The sequence below is a fragment of the Leptosomus discolor genome, chromosome Z, assembly GCF_034619465.1.
Source record: "Leptosomus discolor isolate bLepDis1 chromosome Z, bLepDis1.hap2, whole genome shotgun sequence".
NCBI lineage: Eukaryota > Metazoa > Chordata > Aves > Leptosomiformes > Leptosomidae > Leptosomus > Leptosomus discolor.
The window spans coordinates 36339977-36357838 of record NC_141419.1 but is presented as its reverse complement, the minus strand read 5'-3'; the positions used below and the strand labels follow the sequence as shown (position 1 = coordinate 36357838).

The 17862-nt window shown below is 40.2% G+C and overlaps 2 protein-coding genes across 3 annotated transcripts in view; one reads left to right on the top strand and one right to left on the bottom strand.

Annotated features, from left to right (window-relative positions):
* ENTREP1 (endosomal transmembrane epsin interactor 1) overlaps window positions 1–916 on the top strand; it is a 28323-nt gene extending 27407 nt beyond the window's left edge. The window contains 1 exon segment of the mRNA XM_086480087.1: window positions 745–916. Coding sequence (XP_086336213.1) covers window positions 745–916 — 172 coding nt within the window.
* Window positions 917–8806: 7890 nt separating this feature from the next.
* Window positions 8807–17862, bottom strand: part of APBA1 (amyloid beta precursor protein binding family A member 1) — a 36501-nt gene continuing 27445 nt past the window's right edge. For both annotated transcript variants that reach the window (XM_086479357.1, XM_086479358.1), the window contains 6 exons: window positions 17672–17857; window positions 15922–16101; window positions 14905–15117; window positions 11067–11186; window positions 10261–10401; window positions 8807–8878 (listed from right to left, as the gene is read on the bottom strand). In XM_086479357.1, the coding sequence (XP_086335483.1) occupies window positions 8807–8878; window positions 10261–10401; window positions 11067–11186; window positions 14905–15117; window positions 15922–16101; window positions 17672–17857 (912 nt within the window). The remainder of the gene's footprint in view (window positions 8879–10260; window positions 10402–11066; window positions 11187–14904; window positions 15118–15921; window positions 16102–17671; window positions 17858–17862) is intronic.

The following is a 17862-nucleotide window of genomic DNA, read 5'->3' as shown; positions in this document are numbered from 1 at the left end:
TAGTTTTATTAGGGAGTGTGTGAGAGGCAGTGCAGCTATGAATGTGTCTTGCTCCATCAATCACACAGCCAGCAAGGTTCTCAGAGGACTGGGTATGTGTGTATTTAAAAGCTGAAGGAGATGGTCTTCTGTGGTAGAATCATGAACTCTAAATAACATGACAGTATTTTACTGAGCATGGCAGGGGAGAAGGAAGAGATGTTATAAAGCATTTACTATTATAAATTGGAAGGAATGGAGGCTGACAAGGAAATTTTTATGTAACCCCACTAGAAGCACCTTTTTGTTATTGGCTCCCAGGATAAAAATAAGACCTCGTACTAAAGGGGGAAAAAAGGCAGAAAGTAGGAAATATGTGCTTACATTAATGGAATAAATATTCAGAAGTTTCAGACATTAACAGACTTCATCAAATGAATGTTTTGTAGCTTACAGACCATTTGGATAGATGAGTTGATTCACGCGTGGTACACGTGATTTACTGTTACAACTGGTTTTGGTTTGAGTTCTTATGCAAAATACATCAAAGATTGCAATTTAGGCTCTGCAGATAGAGTGAGATTTCCCATTGCAGCCTACAGGCAATAAAAGCCTCAACGAATTTGAGAAACGGGTGGAAAAAAAAATTCTTCATGAGAATTTGATTTATCACACTGGCCTGAAGGTTATTACAGTCCAATGGCTTCTACAGGAAACAACATTTAGATTCCTATTAAGCAATACCTGACATGCCGTGTCATTGAGTGTCCGTGTGTTACCTTTCAGACAGCACCCTGGATTGCCGTACCTGGAGAGCTGGGGTGACCTGAGTACTTTCACCACAGATGAAGATCAGGCAGCAGAGAGGAGGAGCTAGAGAGCAAAGCAAGAATGGCCTTATAGTCACATTGGTGTTGTCAGGGAAACTGTACTTTGAGCTGATTTCTGTTTATTTCTTGGTAGAGCACTTCTGTCAGACATACATACTGCACAGGAAAATCATCTCTGACAAGTGGGTGGAAGAGTGTGTAAATAATCCATTTTTTTTTTTTATACCCTTACCCTCAGACTCCTGAGAGGAAGCTTGTTCTACAAAGCTTGTTAAGCAGAATGCAAGCTGGCCTTTTTTTGGGCTCTTGGGGCCAACTAGTCTGTTTGTGATATGGTGCTGTCCTGTTGCATCTCTAGCCTATCACTGCTTAGAACAGGTTTGCTTTTTTTACGCAGCTTACAATGTCTTCATTTATTGGGTTGAGACAAGGACAGTTACTGCATGTGTGCACTTTGTACCTCATTGGAGAGCAGGGCTAATGTCAATGCCAGTGTTCATCTAGTGTGCATTACTGTACCTCCAGTGACCTTTTTTTTTTTTTTTTTTCTGGCACGTAGCAAGTTACTTCCTTGTGGAAGTGCTTGTTATGTACCAGCTGCTATCCATGCTAGAAGCACATAGACAGCCATCTCAAATCCTCTGCAGATGTGCAGGTGGCTACCTAACATTGTCTTGGCAATCTTAACCACTAGGCCGTAGTGACCCATGAGTTGATACCTGCTGGCTAATAAACAGATGTGTACACCAGTTGACTCAAGCTGTTGGCTGCAGATTGTTAAGCTCTGTTCTATATCAGTGCTGCTAACGTGGAATACAGTAAGTATTTTGAGAGACTGGGGTCTGGCACACAAATTTTATTCACAAGGTTATTTGTAGCCTTCTGTGTCTCAGCAGGATGGCTAAATATTCCTGTTGCCATTTTAATAATAAAGCTTCATTCAAAAATTATTAAAACACCTTCCCCCTGAAAACCAGAAAGCTTTAAAGTCAGTTTTAATTAAGCTTGTTCAGAAGTTGAAACTGTGCAGTATGGCTTGACTCACTAAAGATGGTAACTTGAATAAAATAAAATGCCTATCTCTGTGCTGAAATTGGTGTTTTGTTTTGCCTGTCTAGTAGAAGAAATACATTAGGGGTATTGAGTTTGCTAGACCACTGGCATATTAGTACATTTTGCTCCTAGAAGAGCAGAGCAAGTAAAAATTGAGGGGGTTTCTATTGGAGAAGACAGAAAACACGAGAAGAACACACTGCTTTATTATGCTAGCTTTTACCTCAGCTCTGTTACGTATTTTGCAATGCCATCACATTTAAAACTCCCAACTGTTCTTGTTACATGCATGATCTTAAGTGGGAGTTCTTTCAGATCTTCAGTATTAGCTTTCTTTTCCCAGTTAATCATTGCTCTTCCAAACTAGGTTATGGAAGAGGAAAATTATGCACACCCCATCATTGCAAACTGTACTTCCAGTAGCTCTTGACAGCTCTTGCCTCGCTGTCACACTCTATATATGAAACTCCCTGCAACCCTCCTAGGAGAAGTCTGCAAAGGTTCGTGGGCTCCAAGTCAGGATGCAATGTAAGCTTGTGCTTCAGAAGACTAGATTCCAATCCAGTTAATTGCTCATTATCCCAGTGCAACAGGACTAACCTGAGCTAAAGTTATCAGCTGTTGGACAGTGCTTCCAAGGACAGCTACATGTTTCAGGTAACAGGAGAGAAAAAAAATCTGATTTCAATAAATTGCCTGCTTACCATAGCCCTTTATTTCTAATTGACTGGGTAATTACTCCAGGATGAGTGCCACAGTTATTTATAAAACCTATAAATCACGTGTTTAACCCAGGTAAGCTGTTTCCTTAGTCACCTGCACAAACCACAACCTGTTTTTTAGCGCATCATGCTTTAATGGACATGAAGAGAAGCAGTATGGCAACAGCACCTGTTCCACCAGAAGAAAAGCTACCAAAAAATATATATTCAGAGTCATCAACTATTCTTAACAATACTCACCCTTCTGTTACCACAGGCTACTCTAGAAGACCTGTTCCCTGTCCCAGGGAAGTGTTTTAGGGAGCCGACAGCAGGGTCTGTGTCCAGGGTGCACCATGGGTAACCAGTCTTGCTTCATGTGGAGAATGCACAACCCGAGGCATTTGACGTCAGGTTAGGAGTCTGCAAATTTTGTAGCTGAGTTGGTGTCAAAAAAATACTGGAATTCCACTGTTTCTTGGAGACTGGCCTGAACACCAAGCAGGTGTAGTCAGGCTGTGCTCTATTCTGCAGCATTGATTTGACAGCCTTGCTGGCTATGGACTGGACAGGCAGGTCCTTGCTATTTGCGAGGATTCTGCATCATTCAGGACTCTGTTTTGTCCACTAGTGCCCAGCCCCTTCAGCCACTACACCCAGTACCCCACCTTTACTGCCGTGAGTTTACAGCCGCCCCTGCCCCCCCCCCCCCCCCCCCCCCGCTCTCTGACTGTGACTTTCTAGATAGGAAGTAAATCTACTGCAACATAACGCTCTTGCAAACAGTAGTTTTCCAAGATACAAATTAAGGTTCTCTACTGGTATTAGAACAGTAACATTGCAAGTTTCAAAAAAATTTGTTACCCATATACCCAAACAATGCAGCAAGTTTTAATTTAATGATCTTCAGGTGCTGAGAGACACAGTACCATAGCCAGCTGCTTTTTATTAGTGGTGTTATGAATCTCAGCAAGAGATAATGTAAGGGTCACTTACCACACCTGATGCTATTTCAACAATTTTAAAACATGCAAGGATTAAAGTGACTTTTTATTAGTGGGTGAGATGCTGCCTTCTTAGTCCCAGACCATCTCATTCTAAAACAGGGGTACCAATTCAGTGCAATCTCTCATACTGTCTCCCCACTGCTACCAGAGTACATCTCCTGAACTTCCATGGTCTTGCCTGAAGATGCCTTTCTAGAGAAGGAGCAGCATATACATGCTGTTGATTTGCAAACTGTAATTAAATTACAAACTGTCTGAAAGAAGAGCTCTTCTGGCTCAGTGACCTTCTCACTTAATGGTAGGACATTATTCTTGCCTTACTGACAGAACAAAACCCAAAACTCCAAAGTATACGTGTTTTGTCCCAGGAGGTGCTGGCTTGTTATTATCCCAGTAAGAAACGCACTCAGATTCTGTAAAGTCTCATTTAAAATGCTATTTATTACAACTAATGCTATAAAGAAAGAGGACAGTATAGCTAATTTTATATCGCTTTGGATGCTGGGAACCCAAAGTTGTGCAGCATTGAACAGGTATAAGGTCAGGGTGCAAGAAGTTGTGCAGACCCCAACCATGCAAGGGTTACCCCATTTTGGTCATTTGAGCCATTATATTCACCACTTCTACTGCCAAACAGAAAGGATGTTCATGTCAGAACTTACTGCTGTGCTTCTAGATAAAGGCAAGGACACGCAAGTGGTGTCACTACCAGGACCAAACGGGGACTACCTGCAGGCTCCTCTCTTGTCACCCACCAGCAGAATTTATGCTGTGGCCAAGAGTTTTCCCTGAAGGCCATGCTGTACAAGAAGCACAGAGCAGCACAGCACAGGCCTGGGCCTACCCAGGTTAACTGACATGTGGATTACCCACCCCTCCAGGTACAATGTTCTTCAGGTCAGGATTGCTACCATATGCTCCCGTGCTTAGCGTTTATTTAAATCACAATCCCAGTCCTGTTCTCAGACACTCAGTCCCCACAGAGTATCATCGGCACCACCTCTCCAGCCTGCAAGGCACTACAGGGTGCTGAAGTGGGGTGGGGTCTACTCATCCTCCCAGTGTGGATCCACACCACTGAAACACTGGAGGGGAGGGCAAGAAGAATGTCACTTGTGAAGACAGCAATCTGTAAGATTCATATCCCTACTGCTAAAGGAATAGTCAGACTTAGGTTTATCCACTGAAACGCAGAAAAGTTTCTAATACAGAAATTGGAATGTAAAGCTTTAACATGAACAGTAATAAGTGGGAGGATGGAGAGTGGCACGCAGGGAAACACCAAAAGCAAGCTCAGCCTGTCTGCTGCACCATTTACCAGACATTTCACAATTTCTCCAATCTGTCATCTAAGTAAATAAGGTGAAATACTTCATCCTCCCATGTTGGTAATATTTGTATTTCATGCTATGAATGGCCACTCAGTGGCTGAAGGCCCAGGTTTAGTTTTCTTCTGAATCCACTGGGGCGTGTGTTTTCCTTTCTGCAGTTACAAAGTACTCCTGACAACCTATGAAGCCCCACCTGAAGAAATGCTCCTTTGTTGGCTTTTGCTGGTTGACTTTCATGTTTTTCATAATCACTCTCTCATTATACAAGCATTTTTTAACCTCAGCACAGGCAGTTCCAGGATTCATTCTAAGGACAGATACATTACAGTTCTACTTTTTATTAATTCAAATGGTATTAGGTCTTCAAGAATAAACCATGCTGAGGATCTTTGAAGAAAAACAGTGGTTTCAGAAATGACAGTAAGTGTAAAGAATTTTTAGTGAGGCCTCATTTATGAAAAAACCCCATATTTAAAGTTATTCAGACAATAGGACATTATTTCTGTCACAGAAAAGGCATCTTGAAATAACACATTTTTGGAAGATGCAAACATGGTGACATTTCACGTCATAAAAACTGGATGCGACCTTAAGATAAGGAATCAGCTTCATTTAGGAGCACTAGTGTTGTTTATTACCCAATAATAATGCTGTTTTAAAAATAAAGTCAATAGCATTGGTTCACATCTGCAGAGACACATACAGTGTTACTCCAGACTAAGTGGCAAAAGAGAAGTTCAGATAACTTCCAAGCATTCGTGCATTCAGTACTGGCAAGCCAGCCCCTAGATCAGTACGAGCAAACTCTCAGCCTTGTCTGAGGTATTTTTGTTTCGTATTTTATTGTTGCAAATCTTACAGACATTAGCGCTGTGTTAAATAAAGGAATGTAGCACAGTAAATACATCACAACAAAACAGCTGGCCAGAAATCCCCCACCCTGCCCCACCCAAAACAAAACCCCCACTCCTTTGCCCCCTACCCACCCCTCCAAATCAAACCACTGCAGCTTCGTTACAGAGGTCAGAGACCTGTGGCAAAAAACATCAAAGGAATTACATTCAGTAGATGTGCATTATCAACATTCCAGGCTCACATATATTTATATATGTATTTATATTTATATATAGAGATCATTAAATGTTTACAAAGAACAATATTGTTACAAATACAATACTATACTTTTCCCAACGCTTTACAGTAATTTCTATTCACCCTCTTTACAGAACAACAGTACAACTCCATAGTCTAGGTACTGTGCTAAATATGTACAAGAGATCTCAACCACTTCGTTGTCTTCAGAAATACATTTCATTTAGACAACAAGGAAAGCAAGCAAACCTGGAAATCCTAACTGAGTCTCAAACTCAAACAAGATTCAAAACAAATGTGTGAAGCTTGCCAAAAAAAAAAATAAAAATTAAAAAAAAAAAAAAAAAGGGGATGTTTCATCCTTAACGTAAACACTGAAGAGTTAATTAGACTGTATGAAGCAGCAAGGATGAAAAAGGATTCAGGTCTGTCACAGAGGAAGGAGTGTAAACCAGCAGTTTGTTCCTTTGAATCTGTTAAAAATTCACACACATAATCTACCAAACTGCTGCAACGGTCTAGAGAATTGCCAACTTTTTCTTGAAACTTCCTTTACAAAGTAAAATGGGATTGTTTACAAGACTGTTATTGAAAGTGTGCATACACTATGCACCTCCCAGTTTAGAAATCTTAAGCACATGCTGTAATTGAGAAACAGATTTTTTGCTAGACTGATCCTGCAAGCATTCACTTGCTTAATGTTAAGCACGTATTTACCATGAACTGTTCAAGCACTCAAGTGCCAGTAACTTCACAGAATCTTTGCTGCAAGATTTTCAAAGAAACAGTTTTTACATCTCTAAACACATTTGCATGCTCAGGTCTCGTCATCATTTCCCAGTGAGAGCTAACCACACGAGCTGGACAGAACCACAGACACAAGTGAAGCTGAGGTTGTAAACACAGCAGGAACCAGAAGCATGCTAACTGTGTCTTCAAGAGTTCACTAAGTTTCCTTAGGCAACTTACGGAAAGGCTGCACTGTATCTAATCTTGTAAATTGTACATGGTTATATATCATATTTACATATATTACTATATATATGGAAAGTACTGGAAAAAAGTTCAAATGATCATAAACCAGATGTCTACAGTTAAACAATATTCTCACAACTCATTCACTATGTAGTTGCATCAGTCAGGTAGCAGAGGTAAGTATTAACACTGCTCTTGCTTTCATCTCACTGAGCCTTTCTATCACAGTAAAACACAGCACAAACTGCTTCTTTAAAAGAAATCAACATATTAGCCTGGACTAAATGCATGGTTCAGTTTCAGCATACAAAACCAGTATACAGACCTGGTAAAAAGTAACTACAGAGAATGGAGACTTTTCCTCTAGGAAGAAAAGCCATTGTTTCTTTTTTTTTTTTCCCCTGCTCTTAAAAAAAAAAACCCAAAACAACCCAACCACTTTTCCCCCTTTTGTATCTAGCATGCAAGTCAGAGGCCAATCAAATCCTAGATTTCATACATCTCTACAGTTTATCATCTTCATACAAGTGCATATAGTACACGCATATCTCCTTTAAGTGCCATACATATGGAAAAAAGATCACAAGTTAAATTATATAACAAAATAAATAAGTTTATCCCCACCTCATCCCTTTCACCATTATCTATATCATGAACTAAAGAGAAAGTCAACAAAATTAGACAGGTCTTTGGACAAAAACATACGTTGAAATTGGCTCAGAGAACAAAATTACTTAGAATAGTCTGCAGATCTCTTATATTCAAACTTCATAAATAGCAAGCACAATTTTAAAAATGTCTATATACACCAGCACACACGGCTGTGTGCACCAAATTCAGAATTAAGAGCTTAGAAAAATGTGTAGCTATTCAGGAAATCCCCTCATTATTTCTCTTGTAGATATTTAAAGATCCTCCCCCCCTCCTTTAACCTCTAAAATAGTCAAGGGACTATAAAAGACATGTTGCATTTAAAAACAAAGTAGAAGAAAACAAAGAGTTATAAACCTGGGGGCAGAGAGGAAGAGGCAGCTGTTAAAAATGCCTCCCAAAGTACTTAGTGTAAGTAATGCAAATGTAACATGGTTGAGTAACTCACAGAGTACCTTTTGGGGTCCTACTACCATGAAGAACTGATGACAGAAGGGAATTAAAAGGTGTGTATTTGGACAGGCCATTTTACAACAGCAGCATTCACTGAGTCTTCATAAGCAGGGAATTCTTCCTGAGGGCAAAACTATCCTTTTGGTACTGTACTTTCCCTACAGACATAAACTTTTCATACTGAGCTCAGTGCCTGTGGGAAAATTGGGCAAGAAAAGCGAAGTCACAAGCAGAATATCCAAGGCAACATTTCGCATCCTGTACTTCTACCTGTTTGGTAAAGACATCTTTCATTCAGCACCATTTAATTTACTTAGTTTGTCAAATTGTAGCCACAAAACCAAAAACAATCATGCAGCATGAAGCAGAGTCAACCTTCTTTGTGAATCCTGCTGTGAACAATGCTGGTTTTGTTTTTCTGTTTTGCAGGTGGAATTGCATGAAGTCTCACTTGTAAAAAGATGCAACCAAAGTAGTCCCATAGGTATATTTTGCCCCTTCCCAAAATACAGGAAAATGGTGGGGAGAAGAGGAAAAAGGGAGGGAGGAGTGAGACAGTGTGTTTTTGCCTGTGAAGGAGAGAGAGAGAGAGAGAGAGAGAGAGAGAGAGAGAGAGAGAGAGAGAAAGAGAAAGAAAGAAATGTCTCTGCAAACACAGAAATGCAGCACTAGAGAGACAAGCATTAACGAGGAAAAACATCCTCCATGCACATTGTGACGGTGAGGTGTTGGCTTTAGATGTAAACTGGTTGCTCTTGTGCAGTCAACAGTCTGTACATGGCGGCTGGCATAGTCTTCATATGAATCTAGAGGAAATACGGCAAGTTAATCAATGTTCCTAATGTGCACACAACAACAGAACATGGGTGAAGGAACTAGCTAAGGTCATACAGGACAGAAGGTTAAGGTAAAACCTGAGAGTTTCCACAGTCTTACTGAAGTATTGCAGGCGCAGATTTTATGAAACACTATGCTTACTATCAGTGACCCATCTAAAGCTGTGGACACTTCATATTTTCAGACTAGGGTTCTTCTAAAACATAGAAGAACTATGGGTAAATAATAAAAGAAATGGTGTGCTGGCTTGCTTTCATTTCCCCTTTTTAGATTTGAATAGCAACAGGCTAATAGAGGTAGAATCACAGCATTATGCAAGAATTTGAGTTGGAAGGGACCTTCGAAGATCATCTAGTTCCAACACCCCCTGCCATGGGCAGGGACACCTTCCACTAGACCAGGTTGCTCAAAGCCCCATCCAACCTGGCCTTGAACACTGCCAGAGAGGGGGCAGCCACAGCTTCTCTGGGCAACCTCTTCCAGCGTCTCACCACCCTCACAGGAAAGAATTTCTTCCTTATTTCCAATCTAAATCTCCCCTCTTTCAATTTGAAACCATTGCCTCTTGTCCTGTCACTACACACCCTGAAAAAGAGTCCCTCAACATATTTCTTTAGAAGACCCCTCTATACATTGAAAGGCTGCTAAAAGGTCTCCCCAAAGCCTTCTCTTCTCTGGGCTGAACAACCCCAACTCTCTCAGCCTGCATCTCATCGGGAGGTGCTCCAGCCCCCTGATCATCTTCATGGCCTCCTCTGGACCTACTCGAGCAGGTCCATGTCTTTCTTGTGCTGGGGGCCCCAGAGCTGGACACAGCACTCCAGGTCGGGTCTCACCAGAGCAGAGTAGAGGGGGAGAATCACCTCCCTCGACCTGCTGGCCACACTTCTCTTGATGCAGCCCAGGATGCGACTGGCTTTCTGGGCTGTGAGCGCACGTTGACAGCTCATGTCCAATTTTTCATCCACCAGTATCCCCAAGTCTTTCTCCACAGGGCTGCTCTCAATCCCTTCATTCCCCAGTCTTATCAGTGTTGGAAATTGCCAACCTTGCACTTGGGCTGGTTGAACTTCATGAGGATCACATGTGCCTCTTTTCAAGACTGCCAAGGTCCCTCTAATGACACCCCTTTCCTTGAGCTCATCAGCTGCACTACTGGGCTTGGTGTCATCTGTAAACTCGCTGAAGGTGCACTCAATCCCACTGTCTATATCATTGATGAAGATACTAAAAAGTACTGGTCCCAGCATGGTCCCTTGAGGGACACCCCTTGTTTACTGGTTTTCACTGTCTGTTACTGGTAACAGCCATGAACTACGTTACAGAGCCTAGACACATTGCCTGCTCTTACCTCACCAACAGCATTTGAGAGAATGTGAACAATTTTCTCATGGGGTGTTGCTACAACACTCTGTCCATTGATTTCAATGATCCGATGGCCAACACGCACACCTCCTCGCTCTGCTATACCTCCTCTCATAAGGCTACAGATCTGGAAGGGAACGGACAAATTTATTAGGGTCTGGACATGGAAAAGAGACTTTAGATTACCCACTTTTGCCTGTAAACTGTAAATCAGCATTTAAACTCAGAGGCTTGCAACAACTTCTAAAATGTAATTAATTACCGATTCAAACTAAAATTTATTAGTGACAGATAACTACTGTATATTCTCTTGCAAGAACAGAGCAAACTGTCAGAAAAGGCTGCTTGTGTTGTATGTCTCATGCACTGTGGTTTGGAAATTTAAAAGCATATGAAGGACCACAGTTTAACAGTGTTCAGGATGCAGATATATTACAACAAAATAGGATCAAGGACAGTCATTTTCTTTTGAGATCATGCAACGGCTTGGTTAGAGACATGAATGATGCAGACTGAAAGCAGACTCTGCTACACATTTTTGTTTCTCTAACCTAAAACAGCTTTTCTGTTCCTCTGGTTGACTCTAAACTTGTGAAGTAAGTAAAGTCAAAGACAAAAAACAACCCTTAACAACTCAGCTTTTCTATCTTAGACTTAATATATGTGCAAAGTCCTGCTTGCTGTAAGGAAGAAAATGGCAGCTTCCCTCTTCCCAGACTGAGACTTATCCACAAATGGATAAAAAGCTTTATGTTTACCAAAGCATAACCAGAGAGTGTGGAAGCTACTTACAATCCCATTCTGCACACTGAAGCCCAACTGATATCTGAGGTCTGGTCTCCTGATCAGGACTGTGGTTACTGGAGGACACCTAACTATGTTCAGTTTAACCCGGGCCTGGTTTTTCAAACCCTGAAAAAAAGAAATCACCATGAAAAATGCTGGTAAAGACTACGGGGGCAGGGGGTGGTGGTGGTGGTGTGTGTGCAGAGTGTTAAAATATTGACCCAGGAACAGCCCTGAATAAACAGAATCCGATCATTGAAATCCAGGCACATGCATCAGACTATTCAGTGAAATGAGTAGTAAAATATCAAATTTTTCTTGCCAAGAAGTTGACACAGTTGTTTTAAGAAAACTAGCTTCCTGTTGGCAATTTCTACATTTGATAACACAAATCCATGTATGAAAAGAATATTAAACAGGTCTGTGCAGCTCACCAAAAAAGCCAATCAGTGTGGATGGGAAATAAAATTTTAAATAAGCAGCTAAGGTAGTTACAAATAAGTGGCTTCCCTAACAGGAATATTAAATTCTGTCAAGCAAACGGCAGGTCCTGCTCCTATCATACTTGTATAAGCAGTGCTTTTAATTTCCATTTCTCCTCCCTTCTAAATGACTTATAACATATTCATCATGAACTCCTTGCTACCAGAAGAAAACTGAAGGAGGAAAATTTATTTTTACTGTCAGGGTGGTAAACCACTGGAACAGATTACCCAGAGAGGCTGTAGAGTATCCAACCTTGGACTTACTTAAACCCTAGTGGGCACAGCCCTAAGCAACATGGTCTACTTTGAACCAAATTGTTCGTCTAGACCAGCTTCAGTGGTGACTACCAGCCTCAGAGACTTTGTGATTGTACGGCTCCAAGAAAACTCAAATGTAAAAACGTAGATAACTACAATCTGACCCGTTGTACAACCTCTAGTATTCAGAACTCTCATAGATTGTTGAGATATTTTTCTGAAACGCTTCACTGACACAAAAGATTAGCCATAAATAAATACATAAATAAAATCCACACAGGTACAACTGAAAGCAGGGTCCCACTGCAACTAACAGGCGTCCGATGCTGACTTCAAAAGGTTAATTCTGAAAAATAATTCCTACTATAGCTAGAGTAATACACTGAAGCCTCTACATCCAGTTTACTGCTGTTGATGCTGTTAAGGTAAACTACAGATTCAGCAGTGACTTGAATAACTAGACTGGCATCCTGCCACGGCCAACTGCCTTAGAATCTGTTTTCTCGTCAGCGCCTTAAACTGGATGCAGTCGTCACATGGGAATCCCACTTCCACACAGTGCTGAGCTCAGCTCGGCTCATTACTAAACGTGGCTCCAAGAGAATGGGCATGTGAACACAAAATGACAAAGCACATGGCTGCAGGAACTGCCCCTACTCTACTCTCAGCAGAAAGAAGGCCTAAACTCCATCTCTTCCACGACTACGGACTCCCGCACCCTGGTAAGAAATTAGCAGCACATCACATGTGCTCAAGTGCCATTCATCTTCTACACGCACGTCTTCACAACACCACACATTGTAGAAGACAGGGACTAATCAACCTGCACTAAGCTGTGGGTATGATGTTTATTCAGCTAAGTCTGAAGGGCTTTTGCCTTAATCCAGGAGGGCAGGAGTCATACAGAGTACTGGAGATGCTCATTTCTATGAGGAATTTAGGTATCTAACTTCAGTCATCTGAGTTCACTCAACAGAGTTGTTATGATTGCGCTCTTACTTCCCTGACAAATGTGCAAGTTATTTATATGTATTCCTTGAAAAAAAAGTAACGTGGTCCCCAACAAATAATTTTTTAATTTTACAGAAAGTACATGTATTTCAAAAGTCGCTAATTTCCAGTATTACGCAGATTGGTATATATGCCAATCAGAAACAAAACAACTGCATCATTCGACCATTTTGCTTATTTAGTCCCTGAGTCTGCTTCTGATAGTAGCCAGCACCGACGCTTCTGAAAAAGATACAAGTAGCGTAATACAATTAGGCAATAACCACCACATATGGAAAGCTTTGTCTGAGCTCTGTCAGTTTGCAATTGGTTTAAGGCCAATCAGCAGCAGAGGTTACATCTGTAATACTGAAACTATCTTATTTGAAGTGCTTGCAAGATATTCTTCTTATCTACATAATATTCTCATCTTTTCATAGGAGTCCTTACCACATGCTAAAGAAATCTGAAATCCTGAAACATTTTTGCCACATTTAGATGTGTTATTTAGGTCATTCAGCGGTATATATACTTGTTACTAGAAGCGCTATATGAACAGCTCTAGATGAATGGTTATGAAGACCTGGAAACATGCAGACTGTCTTCTCTTTAGAAAGACAAAACAAACGGCTAGTAGTTCCTATGGCAACAGTAGTAAGTAACAGTGAGGAAGAGAAAGGTCTGCAGAAGCTGGAAACACCAAAGCTGCCTCTTTCTGTTTTGAGGAAGTACAGATGAGTACAATGAAACTCCACCTGAAAAGGCTCTGAATCAAAGAAGCGTAACTCATCACAATTTTAGAAATAAAACTGATGTGGGACAGGAATCAAGTATGGCTGACATGAGAAGCCTAAATTTGCAGGGAGTTTTGTTCCACTGAAGCTGGCACACAATTATTTAATGTGACTTTTTTCTTTCCTTCACAAATTTAAGACTGCTTTTGCCATGTTTTTGGTATGCTGCACTTCCAGGCTATCATTTCTACTCACTGAATCTAAAATGGCTGGTTCAATGACTTATGCATCTATTACTCATCAGAACTCAGCATTAACATTTTTGGAAACCAGAATGGGGAGTCTTTATACCAAGTATGTTAGTTCAAGTATTAAGACACTAATCCATGGACAAAAAATAAACGTTTACTTCGCCTTTTTTCTTTTTTTTTTTCTTTTTTTTTTTTTTTTTACTTTGTAAATCTCCTTTGCAATTTAAAAAGGTACAAAACGGAAAAAAAAATTCCATAATAGAACTTCTTACCAGAAAGTTGTCTAAACAAATAAGTAAGTTTAGGAGGCATAATCCCAGAAATCAGAGAAGGATTTCTGTATAGTACACCACCAGCATTACATTACATGTCTACAAGTTATGATCCGCAGGAGCTCTGTGGAGCTATTTCAACAAATTACAAAGACTATATAAGTTCACCTCAAACATTCCCTAGTGTTGCATCTTTCCAGCTCTTGAAATTCTGATGTTTAAATACCTATTCCCTTGTATGCTACAGCTACCCCAGACACTGTTTAGTTCCAGTTGACCTGCACGCTTTTTGCAGCCACATACTTTTCTGGCAACTAGAAGAAAGCTCTCCTAACTAAAATACCCCATTTAGCCAAGTGAAGAGAAGCACTCCAGTTTCAAATAACTCCGGCAAAGTTTCTCGGGCAAAGTGGATAAGTACATCTTTAATTCAAAGTTTAGAAGTTTTAAAAATAGTTATAAACAAAACAAAACAAAAGCATCAACTCTATTTCAGCCAGATATGGGGAGGCATTTAAACAAATAACATGGCCTAGGACAATACTGTGCATCTGTGCCTCCATTTGTCACATCAAAGTTTATGCCCATCTTTGATGGTATCTTCCTTCTGAATAAAATATTCTCTTGTGGTGAATACTCTGCACAGAGCCCTTATCCATACAAGTAAATGGCACAGCTCACTTTCTAGGAGTCAGAAGACTGGTGTAGCATAATTCCCGCTGTAGCTTAAAGATCATGAAACAAAAAGCGCTATACAAACATTTGGTAAGAATTTACTTAAGAGTGCTACACTTTCCGCTCTTCTATTATGTAACCCTTTTAAAATGTGTAACTTCCAGAAACATTCTCCGTACCTTTATAATGCTCTGACATGTTGAGAGTGGTAAACCAACCAAACTGGTCCCATTGATTGACATGATCTGGTCCCCTATGTTCAGCTTCCCAGACTTCTCAGCTGGTCCTCCATGCATCATGTTGGCTATGATAACTGTAGGCAAAATGGATCCCCAGCCAGACTCCACAATAACTACACCTAGGATTTCTCCCTTTTGTTTTTCAATGTAAACCTGTGTCATAAGGAAAAGTGTTTCAAAAAAAAAGCTTCTTCACACCTATGGAACTGACTAACTCCCTGCCCTCTCCAAACACTCACATAACCAACAAACATTCACCCCTCCTTATTTGCAATCTGCCTTCCTAATTCAAAGGCAAAGCAAAATAGGGTACACGTTTTACTACACTTCATTTGTATTCCAATATAAATAATTAGCACCACATAATACAGATTTTGCTTAGTGTGAAAACACCCCTCACAACTTATTTCTGTGTACGAGCAGGGGAAATTGGAGAGGGAGAAACCCTGGTGCCATGGGCTTTGGTGGACGAAACCAAAGACAAAGAGCTTGCAAGAGTTTATGAATGGATTGGAAAAATCACTACCCGACTGTTCCAATGGTGCACTTATTCCTCTTTACTAACGAAGCTGCAAATCCTTTCAGTAAATACAATTCTTTAAAATCTGGAATCAGATACTTTCACAAACACCCATGCCTCTATAACTTTTATATTGTTTACTGCAATTTGTTAAATTCTATTAGTCTGTCAATCTGTTTTAAGATAATGTTCAAACGTATCTGAAAATTGTTAAGAAGAACACAAATAGATGACAAATCATTTCACTGCTGATAAATTTTGGGTTCACTGTGCCCTTGAAACAGAATTGATGACAGGGTGTCCTACTTGAGAGGATTTTCTAGACTCGCTGAGGTAATTTATAGGAAGTATCAATGGTTTTCCGATTTCTGTCAGCATGGGCCTGCAACAGGTACAGAGCAGCTTAATGCTGTTACAGGAAAAAAAAAGAGACATACATCTTTGCAGTTTTCAGATTTGGAGAAGTGAATCAGGTCATCATTGTACATGTCCTGGGTATTGAGCAAGTCGCTATATTCCTTCTGGCTAAGGTCTTCTGGGTTGATTCCATTTGCCCTCAGAAATTCCTGGTAGGCCACACTAAATGCTTGACCTATGGACTGTGCAATCAGCTGTGCCTGTAGCAGTTCCCAGAGAAGAGCAAAGAAAAAAGTGAAACATTCTGATGGTCTCATCCACTGACACTTTCTCTGTTACAATTACTCTGTAAAATGGATAATCGAGTCAACAAACCTACAAGTTACAGCAATCCAGTTTAAAAAATATTTGTGCACTAAAAATTAATTTAAAAGACCCACAAAATGTCAACACATTCAGCTGTGCTATGAATCCAGCTCGGCAAGCAATTATAAACAAGAAACATAAATAAAGCCATCCTTTCACGTGTAAAACCTGCTAATATAAATGTAAAGGCATGCCCACTGCTGTGACTGTAGCTTGCACCTACAATTTGCTTTTTCAACTGGCCAGTAAGAGAGAGCTAGCAGTGTTCAAACTTGTGACTAGAAATACAGGAACAGCAGACTCAAAGCAGGCAGCATATCAAGTGCTAACAAGCCAAAAAACCATTGGCTACTCTTTTTATTTTCACATCAGTTTCTTGAAAGGCTTTGCAAAACTGACTTATGTGCTATTTTGGGGAAAAAATGCACTAATTTTTTTATGCTGCCAAAATTTTGGTAAAGGATTACTTCTATCAGTGCTCTTGTCCTTACTTTTTAACCTCAGCAGTGGGTCATACATGTACATTCATCTGCAACCAGATAGTTTTTCTAGACATGCGTTTAGAAAAGATTCATCATTACATAAAATCAGCTGCTTATTCAAGAAAACTTTCCCATACCAACATCCTTGCTGATACACCATTGAGTGGAAGACATTTAAGTATTTTATAAGAAACTGGCAGTTTCACTTTATTTTAAATAATGCTCTGCTATTTGGAGGGCTTAGAACTGAGATTTTTTGTTTTCCCAAATTATTAGGGCCAATGATTATGATCCTGACAACTACATATCTAGCCACTTCAATGTGATATGTTTGATTTTTATCTTTCAGTTACTGAGCTTTAAAAAGTGTATAAAATCAGCAAGTTATCAACATTGATTGTCAAGACAGGATATCAAGTCCTATATAAGGTAATTTAGTAACCTGCACCATAGACTAAAATTTACTCTACTGCGTCCCTATTCAGCATACTTTGGGATTGCTGGAATTAACAACTTTCTTTGCTGGCTTTTTGATATGATGTCAGCAAGTGCTCCTCAACACAACTTTCCTCCTCAAAAAAACTAAAACAACAAAAAAAACCCATCTTTCTAGCATGTATCAATGATTGATCCTTGATGCAAGACTTGGGATTAGAATTCCTCTAGGAAAAAATGTAACTCTAACAGACTTTCACTCTCACATGCAGAACTGGAGCTGGTATTTGTAAGCTGTAGCAACTGTGGCAATTGTTACTGGAAGGCACTGAAGTAACTTAAAAATGGGAAGCATTTCTATAAACACCAATTTTGTGAGTAAAATGTCAGGTCCAAACATGCAAACAGAACACAAGTTCCCCTCCTTAGATGAAATATTTGATTGCAGTTAAAGAACAAACAGGACCACTTGCAATGGACTTCAAGTCTACCAAAATGTGCTTACATTTCCACCCCTAGAAAATTACAAGACAGAGTAATTCCTTACATCCTCAGACTCAAAGACATGGCAAATCATTTTGTACTGCCTCTTTCCATCTTGGGAAGGGTGAGATGCTTCCACATTATCCTGGGAGTTAGACCGTGGCATTCGCCTGCGAGCCATCAAAACAACTATATTTCCTATATCCGCAATGTAAGAAATGGTCCGCAGAGGATGATCCATCATCGTTTCCTGGG